Source organism: Phyllopteryx taeniolatus, chromosome 21, assembly GCF_024500385.1.
Source record: "Phyllopteryx taeniolatus isolate TA_2022b chromosome 21, UOR_Ptae_1.2, whole genome shotgun sequence".
In the NCBI taxonomy this organism is placed as follows: Eukaryota; Metazoa; Chordata; class Actinopteri; order Syngnathiformes; family Syngnathidae; genus Phyllopteryx; species Phyllopteryx taeniolatus.
In genome coordinates this window covers 10,106,355-10,118,684 of record NC_084522.1, presented here as the reverse complement: position 1 = coordinate 10,118,684, position 12,330 = coordinate 10,106,355, and the positions used below count along the sequence as shown (strand labels likewise).

General features: G+C 40.1%; 1 protein-coding gene and 1 long non-coding RNA gene across 12 annotated transcripts in view; one reads left to right on the top strand and one right to left on the bottom strand.

Moving 5' to 3' along the window:
• Positions 1–12,330, top strand: part of LOC133471141 (cytoplasmic dynein 1 intermediate chain 1) — a 45,889-nt gene that overhangs the window by 9,141 nt on the left and 24,418 nt on the right. For 6 of the 11 annotated variants that reach the window (XM_061760399.1, XM_061760398.1, XM_061760396.1 and 3 more), the window contains one exon: positions 12,045–12,134. In XM_061760399.1, coding sequence (XP_061616383.1) covers positions 12,045–12,134 — 90 coding nt within the window. Of the gene's footprint in view, positions 1–12,041; positions 12,135–12,330 lie in introns of all 11 variants that reach the window. The other 5 variants (XM_061760397.1, XM_061760392.1, XM_061760394.1 and 2 more) reach the window with 1 other exon arrangement.
• The window catches only part of LOC133471147 (uncharacterized), an 82,427-nt gene continuing 79,889 nt past the window's right edge, over positions 9,793–12,330 (bottom strand). The window contains exons 3-4 of the long non-coding RNA XR_009786136.1: positions 12,031–12,100; positions 9,793–10,610 (exon numbers count right to left, since the gene is read on the bottom strand). This is a non-coding gene — a long non-coding RNA (uncharacterized LOC133471147). The remainder of the gene's footprint in view (positions 10,611–12,030; positions 12,101–12,330) is intronic.

Below are 12,330 nucleotides of genomic sequence, written 5' to 3'. Positions count from 1 at the left end.
TACAAATACAGCTTACGTAAAGTTGGCAGGGTCATACCTTTGTATTCATCCTGAAGATCCATAACGATACAAACAAGAATGGCACTTTGTCTTCAAACCTCTCCCTTTCATGGTCGAAATATCCCAAATTTGGATACCTGGAAAAGAATAGTTTAAAACAAGCTCACAACAAAGTAGTATGGAAACTGGTTGTGTATTTTTGTGTGTGGTCCTGCTTAGAAGTGTCAAACAAATAGCTGTCAAACCTAAACATTTTGCCTTGACGGAGTTAACAATGTGATGCGATGTGATATGAACATAGTCTACAGACTAGGGGTTAAACGACTAAAGATTTTTTGAGGTCCACTATAATATGATGGAAATCAAAGTTAATTAATTGATGATATCATTGATATTTTTTTTCAGCACAGTACAGCAATCCCCAACCTTTTTTACACCATGACATAATTTGACAGACCGGCATCGAAACAAATAAAAACAAATGATGAAAAATACAACTCACCAGCAAGCTGACTATACAGTAGTAGTAGTAGTAGTAATTCGTGGGAGCCCTGCACACCATTTCTCTTCAATGAGCCAGTCTAATCTTGGGTTCCATGCTCCATAGCATACCGTGTGTCTTGTACTAAGACGGGACATCGTAGCCAGGTTCCCCCCCAAAAATAATCATTTCTGTGTTTCGCTGTTTCTATTTCACTTGTGCTTCTATTGGATTTGAGGATAGACCTGCATATTTTGCAACTGACCATGCTACTGGTCTCACCTTTGCTCAAAAAACAGTATCTCCACACTCTTGTAGGATCGTACAACCGTATGCCATACTGCGACAAGTGTTACTACAGTGACATACAGTTTCACAAATGTTGTGATGTTGTTGCGGGTTTTGATATTACTTCTCGTTATTGCACAGTTGTTACTTGCACATTATTAGAAGATGACGCCTCACTTCTCTCCGCTGCTGTCAGTACAATGGTCCTGCTGGCATAAATATTTTTCAAGATTAGCGGCTATTGGAATAGGAGAAGTTTAACTGCTGTTGTCATCCACAAGCAGATTATTTTGGTAGTCTCAGACGTACGAAGACTGCGTCACCTTGTTGGCCGGACATTTTGCTGCTGCACAGAGCGATATCGTCCAGTGACGACAGCAGACGGAAGAGTCGAGAATGTCCTCTGTAAATTGGCCGACTGGGAGATGTCATGCCAAAAACGCAATTAGTGATTAGTCGACTTCAAAGAATAGACGCCGATGCGGAGTGGTAAAGTAGACTAGTCAACGAGCTGACAAACTGGTTCAACCCAGAGTAAAAGACTATTATTAAAGTTTATTATTGTAAATACATTTCGGCTTATGGAAAAAATAACTCAAATTGACCCACAATGCATTGCTACAAACCACATGGGAATCTCTACTCCACTTATTGGTATTGGATATTTGTGCTAGTTATTTTTCAATACAAAAGCTTTTGCCTGCTTTACCGATTCCTAGAATACAAAGCCACTATTGTTATGTTGTTACACTCGGTTGTTGGCACTTGCTCAATGTCCCACCTCAAACAAAGTGCTGAAAATAAAGACCACCTCCTTAGAAATAAAATGTGCTCATGTGTCCAAGATCCAAATGTGATTTCGGTTCACCTGCCACATTGCAAGCCCTGCTTCGTGTCTGGATACAATTAAATGATTATTAGTTCAGAATGAAGCATTGTATAATGCGTCATGAACAATTACAGCTATTCTGTATTTTTAGATTTTTTTTCAGGAGCATAGCTGTAACTTAGACAAAACATTGAAATGTTTAATACATTTTGACACATGTGGAGACCAAAAGTTGATGTAATTGTACCACAATATGGCCAACTTTTCGATATAACAAAGACTTGTTTCACCCCTCAAACCTTCTTTGGACCAGCCAGTCCCACTTGGCCATGACCATAGTTAATGCCACTACTTCGAATCAAGCGATCCCAGTCTGCAGATAACTATCTGTGCTGGTACTTACACTTTGGATGTTGGCAGTAGATGGAAAGGTCAAGGAAATTGTAGGCTCCTTGTGCATGCAGTTGCGCACGTATCTATGCGTGCAGATCGGAGTGGGTGCAGTGTGAACATTGCCGCAGTAAATTGGTTCTGCTCAGTGGTGCCTTAAAAAAAACCTGTAATAGGCCACAATGGTGGCCATGAAAATAAGAAGAAAAGCAAACGTGAGAGACTGGAAAAAACCCAATAACAAAATAAAGCATAAAATATACTGGAGGGCTTTTACGGATGGTGTCTATTTTTTTCTCTGATCAAACAGTGATATGTGTGCATCTTGACTGACAAATAACCGTCATAGCGCATCTACAATATAATTTTTATTTAAATAACTTCTGTTTTAAATTACAGTGGAACACAATTCTTTTCAGGTTGGTTGTTAACGGAATTTAGAATCATTTTTTTCCCCAAATCAAGTAGAAGTGCAATAATTAATCGATTAATCAGCAACTAATTATTGAATTAATCAACAACTATTTTGACAGTCGATTAATTGTTTAGATACCATGTTTGATTTCAAATTGTCCAAATCCCCAGATTTTTAGCCTCTCAACAGTAAAAATTCTCTAATTTCTGTAGTCCTCCATGAAAGCAGACTGATTATCTTTGTGTTTAAAATAAAAGAAGACATTTGCAAACATTGGGTTTTACTTTGGAAAACAACGCTAGACATGTTTGTTTATTTTCCGACGTTACGGACCAAACTGAATAATAATCATTGTTAATGTTTGTACATTTTCTGTTTTGTTAATTTGAAATAATGTAATAATAATAATAAGGAAATTGCAAAATGTTTTAAAAATCGGATTCATCGAAAAAATAATTAAAATCAGATTAATCAACTATTAAAATAATTATTTGTTTTAGGCTTCGAAATAATGGAGATTTAAATAATCCATGCCAAGCTTAAACCTTAAAAGTAATGTTTTAATTGACATATTCTTGACGTAACAATAAAATATAAAAAGGAATTAACCACTATGTTGAGACCTTCAACTTGACGATGTGACGAACATTATGCTTGCATTATGCTTGAGAAGTGATTTTCTTCATGAAAATGAAATGCATTATGTTGTTTTGCTATTATCATGCTCAATTTACAATGTTCTCTCTTTAGCCAAATTGTGCTAAGGAACCAGGACAATGACAATATATTTGTGTCATGCACACACAGTCTATCTTTCCTAAAATGTTGGTCCACTACTGTATAAAATAAAACAATCAAATAGTGGCTCAGGGTGGAGTCACTTTACAGCCTGTGGCCGACCGGACTTTTAATACACTGGCGGAAACACCGAGTTATGAGCCCATCAGTAATTGTTGGCAGTGACCCACAAGCAAACCATCAGCAAAACAGCTCTCTGTGTGTTCTAATGTGATAGTGCAAGCTTGGAAAAACCCTTCTTTGGGTTAAAAGTTCACAGGGTCTGCAGACATGTTTGTGTATCTGTCTGTATGACTTTCTCTCTTATCGTGTTTTCTGGACCATTAGTTTTCAGGGTCTCTACAACTTGAGTATATAGTTGGTCAGTAATTCACTCCTTAAGTATAGTTACAGCAAAAAAAAAAAAAAAAAAAGTGTTTCTAATACCTCATGTGAAAGGACAGTCTTGTAATTCTACGTATTCACTTTTATAAGAATTGAATTTCATCAATGTAAACTCAACTGTGCAAACAAGAGTAAACAACTAGCAAGTAACGTGCAAGCACACGCATATGCATACTGACAAACAGACCACCCACATCCTGAGCCGTACTGTAATCCTGCAATGGATCGGTCCAACAATCTAAATGGCAAATGTATGAAGTGATCCTAAACACTGGCAGCACATTGGTCTAATTACAGCATTTTCCTCTGTTATTTTTTTACCCAGGAACCCTTATTACGTTAAAGACGGTTTACACCAATTTACAGTGAAACCTGTAAGGTTGAACGTAGTCTGCCGACTTCCAATTTGTTTGCAGTTTGAAACAATTTTCCCCATGTGGAACTACAACTTCTATTTTAAGTAACATTCTAACAGTGCTAAAAAAAAAAAAAAAAAAAAGTGAATCACAGTTAATATTGAGAAATAAAAACAATAAAACACTCAAGTATCACTTAGTGTACATTTTTCACTTGCTAAGTCTGATACAGTGAATCTCAAAGTGTAATACGAGTACCACCAGAGGTACACATTCTCCTTCTAGTTTTACACAGAAGAATCATTAAGTACAGTTCAGTTGTATTTAATTTTGAAGGTGAAGTGTATTTAACTTTAAGTTAAATACATCTGCTTGAAATCTTTTAAGAGCTGTTTGCTTTAAAACATTTATTCAGGTACAATTTTTATTTCACTTTTATGTGTGGTACATTTCAAATGAATCCGTATCGGCATTTGAATACAGATTGATTTGCCATATCTAAGTGCAGAATTAAGGTTCAAACTGTGCATAATGGTACAGTGGATTACAATAGTATTTCATATGCTTTTTAGGAATAAAAGTTTTTAATATTTCAATGTTGGTCATGACGGTGGTACTTGGAGAGCTAATATTTGTTTAGGTTGTGTAAAAACCATTGGTCCACCTACTGTACGCTGCGCCCAAAGATGTATAATATGGCTGAGGTAGTTGAGTTTTTAGGTCAGTGCGTGTTCCTTGTCAGTCACAATTATTTTAACCTCTACAGCTTTTTGGGGATTACTGTTGCCAAAGCAAGATAAACAATCCAGTATGTTTGAGGAACCTGGGGTCAATAGTCAGATCGGCTGTACATATTCTCTGTCAGCACCCTGCTCGACTCAATTTACAACCAATTTTTGTCTTCTTTCCAATGCAAAACATGTTTTGATATTAAAAGATACCCTGCAAAAGTTGATTTCAGCTTTGCTTCTTCTTGAACTGCACTTTGCAGAGACTACACACAGTTGTCAACAACATTTTGTACAGCTGTATGTTTCATTACTGATGTTGACTGTTGGCAAAGTCAGCGTTCACATGCTCGTCCATGAAAAGAATTGATTTCATGTGTTGCTTTTGTCCAAGACATGATCGGTAGGGAGAGTCTGACAGTGTTGGGCAGCACACAGAGTCTTGTGCCAAACACTTACAAGGTTGCTGCGCTTTAAACTCACTCCGCCAATTTATCCACCGTGTCCAGTCAACCGGCGATGCATTCGAATCAAAGTGAATGTAACACACGCCCCATCAATATGAAACAGACTTGTGGGCTTTGTGGCCACTTTTCAAGGTTCTGCAAAGAGGAGTGCGGTTTCATGAGTTTTGTATGGTTAGGTAGTTTCTGTATATGTTTCAGTATCTGGGTGTATGCAGCCACATATGGAAGTAGTTCTCTCTTACACTGTTGTTGTTCCAGCCAGGCGGCTACAACAGGCCGCATGCATGTATGTGCGTGTGTGTACTTGTGTTTTCTGAAGGCAAAATTCACATGGAGGGTAACCACAGTGAGTGTACCCAGAGGAAGCTGAACAAAATGTACTCTGCTGTTTAACTACAAATTCATTGTACTAGAAAGCATATGTAGAAATTGCCAATTTACGTTTAAGGATTGTCTGACTTTTGGGGGATGTTGTTAGCATGTGAGGTCCCAGGTCCTGCAGATATATAAAGCAGGAGTGCTTCTCACTCCAGAACTGAGCAGGGTCCCAAGGGGTTGAAACCAGAAAGTCGTGATATTAGAGAAAAAGTTGTCTCTCACAAGGCTCTTAGCATTCCAAGGGAATGACAGATGATTGCAATTTTCCCCTTAGATCACCACATAAGGTGCATGAACCCCCTCTTCATCTTTATCACACTTCAGTTTTCTCTGGCAACATCCTCCTAAATAATATTTGCCATCTGATGAGACACCGTTTGGAGGGGAAATGTTTCATGTTCTTCCCCCCCCCCCCCCCCCTGCGCTTTTCATTTCATTTCTTTTTCTGAATAGTCTTGAGCTTGACTTTTTGACGTGTGCCCTACCCTTCCCTACTACCTATTTGTGGGTAAAACAACAGCGGGTCCAGAATGTGTGCCTGGGCTATTCCACTTGTACTACTACACGTTCATGTCAACTCCGCAGAGGTTTTCATTTGAGTGGGTTGCAAGTTCACTGCCACGGTCAGACTGCTGTTAAACCTTGGCATGACAGGTTTGTGGTTTTATTTTTACACTTTTTGCAAGGGAAATGATGCTTAAGTCTGTGAATTAATGTAAAAAAAAAATATTGAACGGCTCAACTGCCAAGACTGGCACAAACACAATCTGTCTGTGGTTCCTCGGGGAAAACATTAGAAATTTAATATGCATTGAAATGTACTGTTCTAGTTGCAACGGATCCCGGCCTTAATTTCCAAAACATCATCATGGTTTATGGCTCGCCACTTGAGCGCAAAGAAATGTGATGACTGTGCTTGGTTCACTCTGGGCCTGGATTTGAACACGACATTGTAAACCTTTCCAGTAGGGGGCACTCTTGGCATATAAAGCATGCTCAAAAGTGCTGTCAGACTGTTACAAACTGAAGTGTCAAAGGTTTTCACAAGTATGATTAAAATGAACCACTCATTTAGCATTTCAAACATGGTTTTACGCTCAATAATTAAAATGTATGAATTGTTCATTGATAGCGGGCGTTTTAATCTGAGGACATTTGTTAATGTAAATTGGTTATGTGATGCATAGTGTACATTAGGCTCAAGCTTACATAGTTGTTGCTTGGCCTCTAAAAAAAAGTTTGTCCCTTCTGCCGAGTTCCCACACATCTATCATTACAATAATATGAAATACCACTGCCATGCGGGTGCACGTGGCAAATTACCATAAAACACACTGAAATGCAAATAGCTGTATTTCTGAGTGACACAAGATGCTGGCCTGACTGATTTTATGTAAGGAAATTTCTCTTGCTCCCCCTCTCCCTCTCTCTGGTTCGCTCCCTATTTGACAGTTTGGAAAGTTTGAAGTCATGGGTTTTAATCAGGGCCTTGCGGCTGGGCTCAGAGCATGCCGTGGTGTGGTATGATGGCTCAGTTTAAAGATGTGGGTCTGGGTCGGGGCCAAGCCTGGGTGCCACTGTTGTAAAGAGAGAGGGAGATAGAGGATGGGCAGACATAGTGGGGGAGAGAGAAAGAGAGGAAAAGATAGGAGAGAGAATCAGTCGACTCCCGCAGCACACACAGCAGAGTCACCCGCAGACCACCAAAGGGCTGAATAGACTGCTTTAATGGAATCTGATTATGTGCGGGCATGCATGTGTGCTTGCAATGTAGAGATACGCAAACTTGTACGCTGTAGACGTACACTTTCGATTGTTGTGATCAATGTGAAGAAATGCTGTGTCGAGATGAACTAACTAAATCACCCTGTGGGTTTCAGTCTCAGCAGATTTGCCTCAGGTCCTGCTGCTAATGCGTGTGTACGTGAGGACAACAATTCTGACTTGATATGTCGCAATAAACTGAAGCGCTATTCTCTATTAAACATATGGAAGGCAATGCGAGTCAACAACCTTTACTGACTAATTGCTAGGGTTAAAAAAAACAAAAACATTTTAAAATAGATTATGTAGTGTGTTTTGGAGTTTCAGCTGTTAAACTTAACTGTTGGGTTAGGGTGTAAGACTATAAAAGAAATGAAATGTAGTTTGCAATGCACACTAATAGAGCATAAACATACAGTACTTGTTGATGACTAAAAAGAAAATATATATATTTTGTAACTTTTTTTTTCTTTTTGCATTAATTAAAAAAAACAATGTTTAATGAATGAAATAACTTCTTTTTGGTGCCTTAACACTTAGGACAATAAAGGTATGAATGACAAGCAAAACATTTGGCTGTTCTACACTACTTTGTTCTTTACTATTTGTTTCACTTTACAACAGCAATCAGCAAATAGCGAAAATTAGCTGATGTTCTTTGCAATTTTTTTCCAAATGTCATTATCTTTGTCTTATGTTGTAATGCATTCACGTATACACAATGGGTAAAAACATTTTTGTATCGTCTAATTAAATTGCCTGTCCGATTAATCGGTCGGGCCCTAATAGATAACATTAAATATAATCATAATAAATGAAGTAGCCTACATTATTTGAGTAATAACATAATTAGATTCATGTGACATTTGTGGAGTTTTTTGTTTTTTGACAAGGATTAAATTGCATTAGATTGAACGATTAAAAATAAGACAATTCCCTTGTTGCTTGGGGTTTTTAGTAACATATGCTTCGGTTCAGAGGATGGCGTGCATATGTGTGTGTGTGCGTGTGTCTCTTCAACAGTAAGACTTGTTCTCATTGAGGTCATTGTATGTGAGTGTGTGTGTGTGCGCGCGTGCGTCGTGCCACGGCAACATTAGAGAAGCCTTTCAAGTCGCCGAGGCTGCCTCCTACTCCTCCGCGTAGTGCTTGTGTTGTGGTCTGTTGAGCAGCCAACCTCCCGGGACCCCTGCGAACTGTTTATGTGTGCGTGTGTTTATGAATGCATTTCTGAACTTCTCCCCAAAATCCCCCAAAATTCATCTGTTCTGTTTCTGCCACCATCTCTTTTTATTGGGATTAAGGCATTTGAGATTATGAGGTCTGCAGAATCCATTCAGTCCAGTTGTCGGCTCTGTCGTGACATAGTGTTGCTTCTGTTGCATTAAGGTCACTAGCGCTCTATGGAATTTGGAATCAAGTATTTGATAAAAATTCATCAGCCTTAATCAAGAATATCTTTCCATCCATTTTCTATACTGCTTGCCTTAGAGTTGTGGGTCAGCTCAGCTGGAGCATCTCTCATCTATCTTTGGGTAAGAGGTCGGGTACCCTGGACTGGTCGCCAGTAAATCGCAGAGCATACATACTGTAGACAAAACTCACATTCACATCTATGGACAATTTAGGGTCTTCATTAAACCTAACATTCAAGTTTTGGGGATGTGGGAGGACATCCACTCAAGCAGAATAATAAGCAAACTCCAAACAGGAGTCACATGAGTAGAGATGTAAACACAGAACTGCTGGACTGTGAAGCAGACGTGGAAACCACTATTCCATTTGGCTTCCTTAATCAAGAATACAGTATGTCTTATTATAATCAATCATTACCCCACAGATCAATAGCACAGGAGCTAATTAACATGCCTTGTCCTCTGTCTGAGAGTTTAAGATGGAAAAGAAGCTCTCGCTAAAGTTCACCTGAGAATGAGTGTGGTGTTATTCTCGTACATGTTGTCTTCTCCATGCTCTGTAATTGAATGTCCTTTTTGTGCGGACAAACCCCTGCCTCTTGTGCAGTGCCAGGTGGGTTTGCCTCAAGCGCCTCCATGATCCTGACCACAACATACAGTGCAAAATAAATCATGGCGAGATCAAACTAAATGACAGGAATGAATTCCACGCTTGGAAGTAAGAGTTGTGGGTGTGCACCAGTAATGCATGAATGAAGTCAAAGCCTTGGTAAATATATGACAATATATGTGCACAGTATGCTATGGCATGAATCTGGATTAAGAGTCTTAATGCTTCTGGTTTGCCATAGCCTACTTCTAGAGGACGAAACTGGTATCATGTACAAGGGTCAACTGGAGCTGAGAGTATTCAGTGGCCCTTGTAATGATTGACATGGAGACTAACCAGATGACCAAATAAATCCAGAATGATTTAGAATTCCTGGCAGAAACGATTTTCTCCAAAAAAAAAGACAATATTGGCAAAAAGAGGATGTCTGGTCACCTTGAGCTATATTCCATCATGAAACAACAACACAAACTTCTCACTGTTGTTAAATTGCTATCCTTTGTTTATTGTGTTACCTTTTTATCTATGAAATTCATTGGCAGGTTAATGGTCCCATATGCAGGTAAGGCAATTGAGAACAGATTCTCATTTGCAATGCCGACAATGGAAAAATGAAGGAAGATCGAACAAAGGTTATGTGTACTTTAGGAACAATGTGCTTAATAAGACTGCTGGAATGGAGAGTGCAGGTTGGGGTATGCATGGTGAGCATAGACCAAAGACAGGGTGGTCTCTTGCCAGTGAGTGCTTTATAGCTAAACACACAGCAGTGAATCTGCCTGCATGAGTGAAGAGAGGGTCAATGAACTAGGGAGTAGAGTTCACAGTGGCGGGTGTTAATGGGAGCACCGGTGCCAAAGCGTATGGCAGCGTGTGGAGGAGAGTTTTTGATGCTGATCTAGATAGTACACCTTCGTAATGTGTAAAGGTGTCTTAACAGGTTCCCCCTTCCCTTTACTTTCATCATTTATCACCAATGAGAACCTAGTTCTCAGTGTCGCTGGTACCACTTAAGCACACATGAATGTACGTTTCCATCCAAAAGAAAGAGCTGTGATATTTTTGGTGCCAAATTGTGACAGATGAACCTGATGTATGGCAAATGGCAGCAACAGCAACAATTCCTTCATGGGAGAACTGGACTGTCAAGCCATCAGTGAGGTAACCCGTCGGCCATGAATCACGCCGCCTTGCACCACAGGCCCGTGGTCCTGGACTTTGACAGTTTGATCGCCCCTCAATGTGGTCGCTTTCTCCTCTCTTCTCGCTCCTCCCATCTTCCTCACCACACATTCCAAACCACTGGTCTGGACATGACAGGATCAAGAAAATAGAGCAGACATAACATAAGAAGAAGGAGAGGATAGCATTAGATGGACTATGTTACACTACTTTCCACAGTTGTTTCCCTAAAGTTGTGACGTTTGCAGATTAGTCACTGACCAATGCAAACTAGGACACTGGCGCTGGAGAGCACATTTATAAAGGCTTAGTCATCCACTATGCACACACAAAATGGAAATAATATATCAAGTATCTCAAAGCATGTGTTCTGAGGTGAATTTCAAAAGGAAATGTGAGATGATGCATTTAATCATGCACAAAAACAATGAAGAATGAGATTTGTAGCCTTGAATAGCAGTGCCAGAGAGGTCATTATCAGCTTAGGCTAAACGCACGGTTCATCTGCAGCAGGAGCAAGCTTTTAAGCGAGTGGTTTAACATTGCCCCAGGCCGTACTCCAGCTGAGTAAAACACACCCTGACATTGTGTGTGTGTTTCTTTGTGTGTGCGTGTAGAGGGAGGATCGCACATCTGAGAGTGTGATGCAGTCACTTCCTTCCACTGGACTAAGCGCCTGTTGTCAGCTTGACCCTGCGCCAGTTAACCCCTCACCACCCCTGGCACTGTGGGCAAGGGCCCCGGGTGTGTGCGTGCGTGCGTGTGTGTGTGTGTTGGCAGACCACAGGTGTCTCGCCACTGTGTCAGCGTGAGCGTCAGAGAGCCCCCCCAAACTCTCAGCATCTGTTTCAGAGGGAGGCCGCAAGAGAAAAGAGGAGGGGAAGTTGGCAAGGGTTACCAATACAGAGCCTAAGGGGAGTCGCGGGGGGGGTATCGGGGGGGTCAGTAGCTGACAAGCAGGTGTCTGTGTTGACAGTAACCTTTCATGCTTGAACTCCCACCTCCTTCCAAACACACACGCCGCACACACTGGAAAAAAATCCTGGATAGTCAAGTGTAATTGCCGAGCCTGATTGGAGGGAATGTAAAGGGAATCCCCTTTTACACATACATACCATTGCTAGGGGTCAAAGGTGACAGAAAGACGGGAAGAGGGAGTGCAAAAACTATTTCTATTTCCTGTTGTGTGTGTGTGTGTTTATATTCATATGTGGCCATATGAACACTTACTAAAGGAAGGGGAAAAAACTGTTTAGTTTGTTATTTTGCACATACCACCAATACCAATAGATATGCGTGCATTGTATTTTAATGATTGGCTCTTTTCATATAAAAACAAAAACCTGACTGATTCACATGTGCATGTTTGTAAATGACCCGTTTGGACCAAATTTTTTGAAAGTCAGGTGTACTTGTATGTGTCTGGCAATAATTATTTGAGTAAGAAGGGGTTGAGAAGGAGGTGCACAGTGGGAGGTCAGAGAAAATTGGAACAGCTGTTGATTAACACAAGTGCTCTCTGCCTTTCTTTTGTTTTTTTTTTACCTCTCTCTCAGTAGAGGAGGACGAGGAGGATGAAGAGCTGATGGAATCGAAGCCAGGCCCTGAGTTGGAGCTGCATGATGAAGATGACAAGGAAAATAAAGAAGGTAAAAAAAATGGCTGCATGCATAGACAGGGGCAGCAATAGCCCCTTTAAAGTATGTTCGCAAGATTTCATTATTGTAATACTTTTGTTTTATCTGCATCACAAAACTTGTCAAATACCTTATTGGGTAAACCTGCACATTCTAATATGGAAATCTGCATTACAAAGAAACAGTGAAATCTCCAAAGTTGAAACAA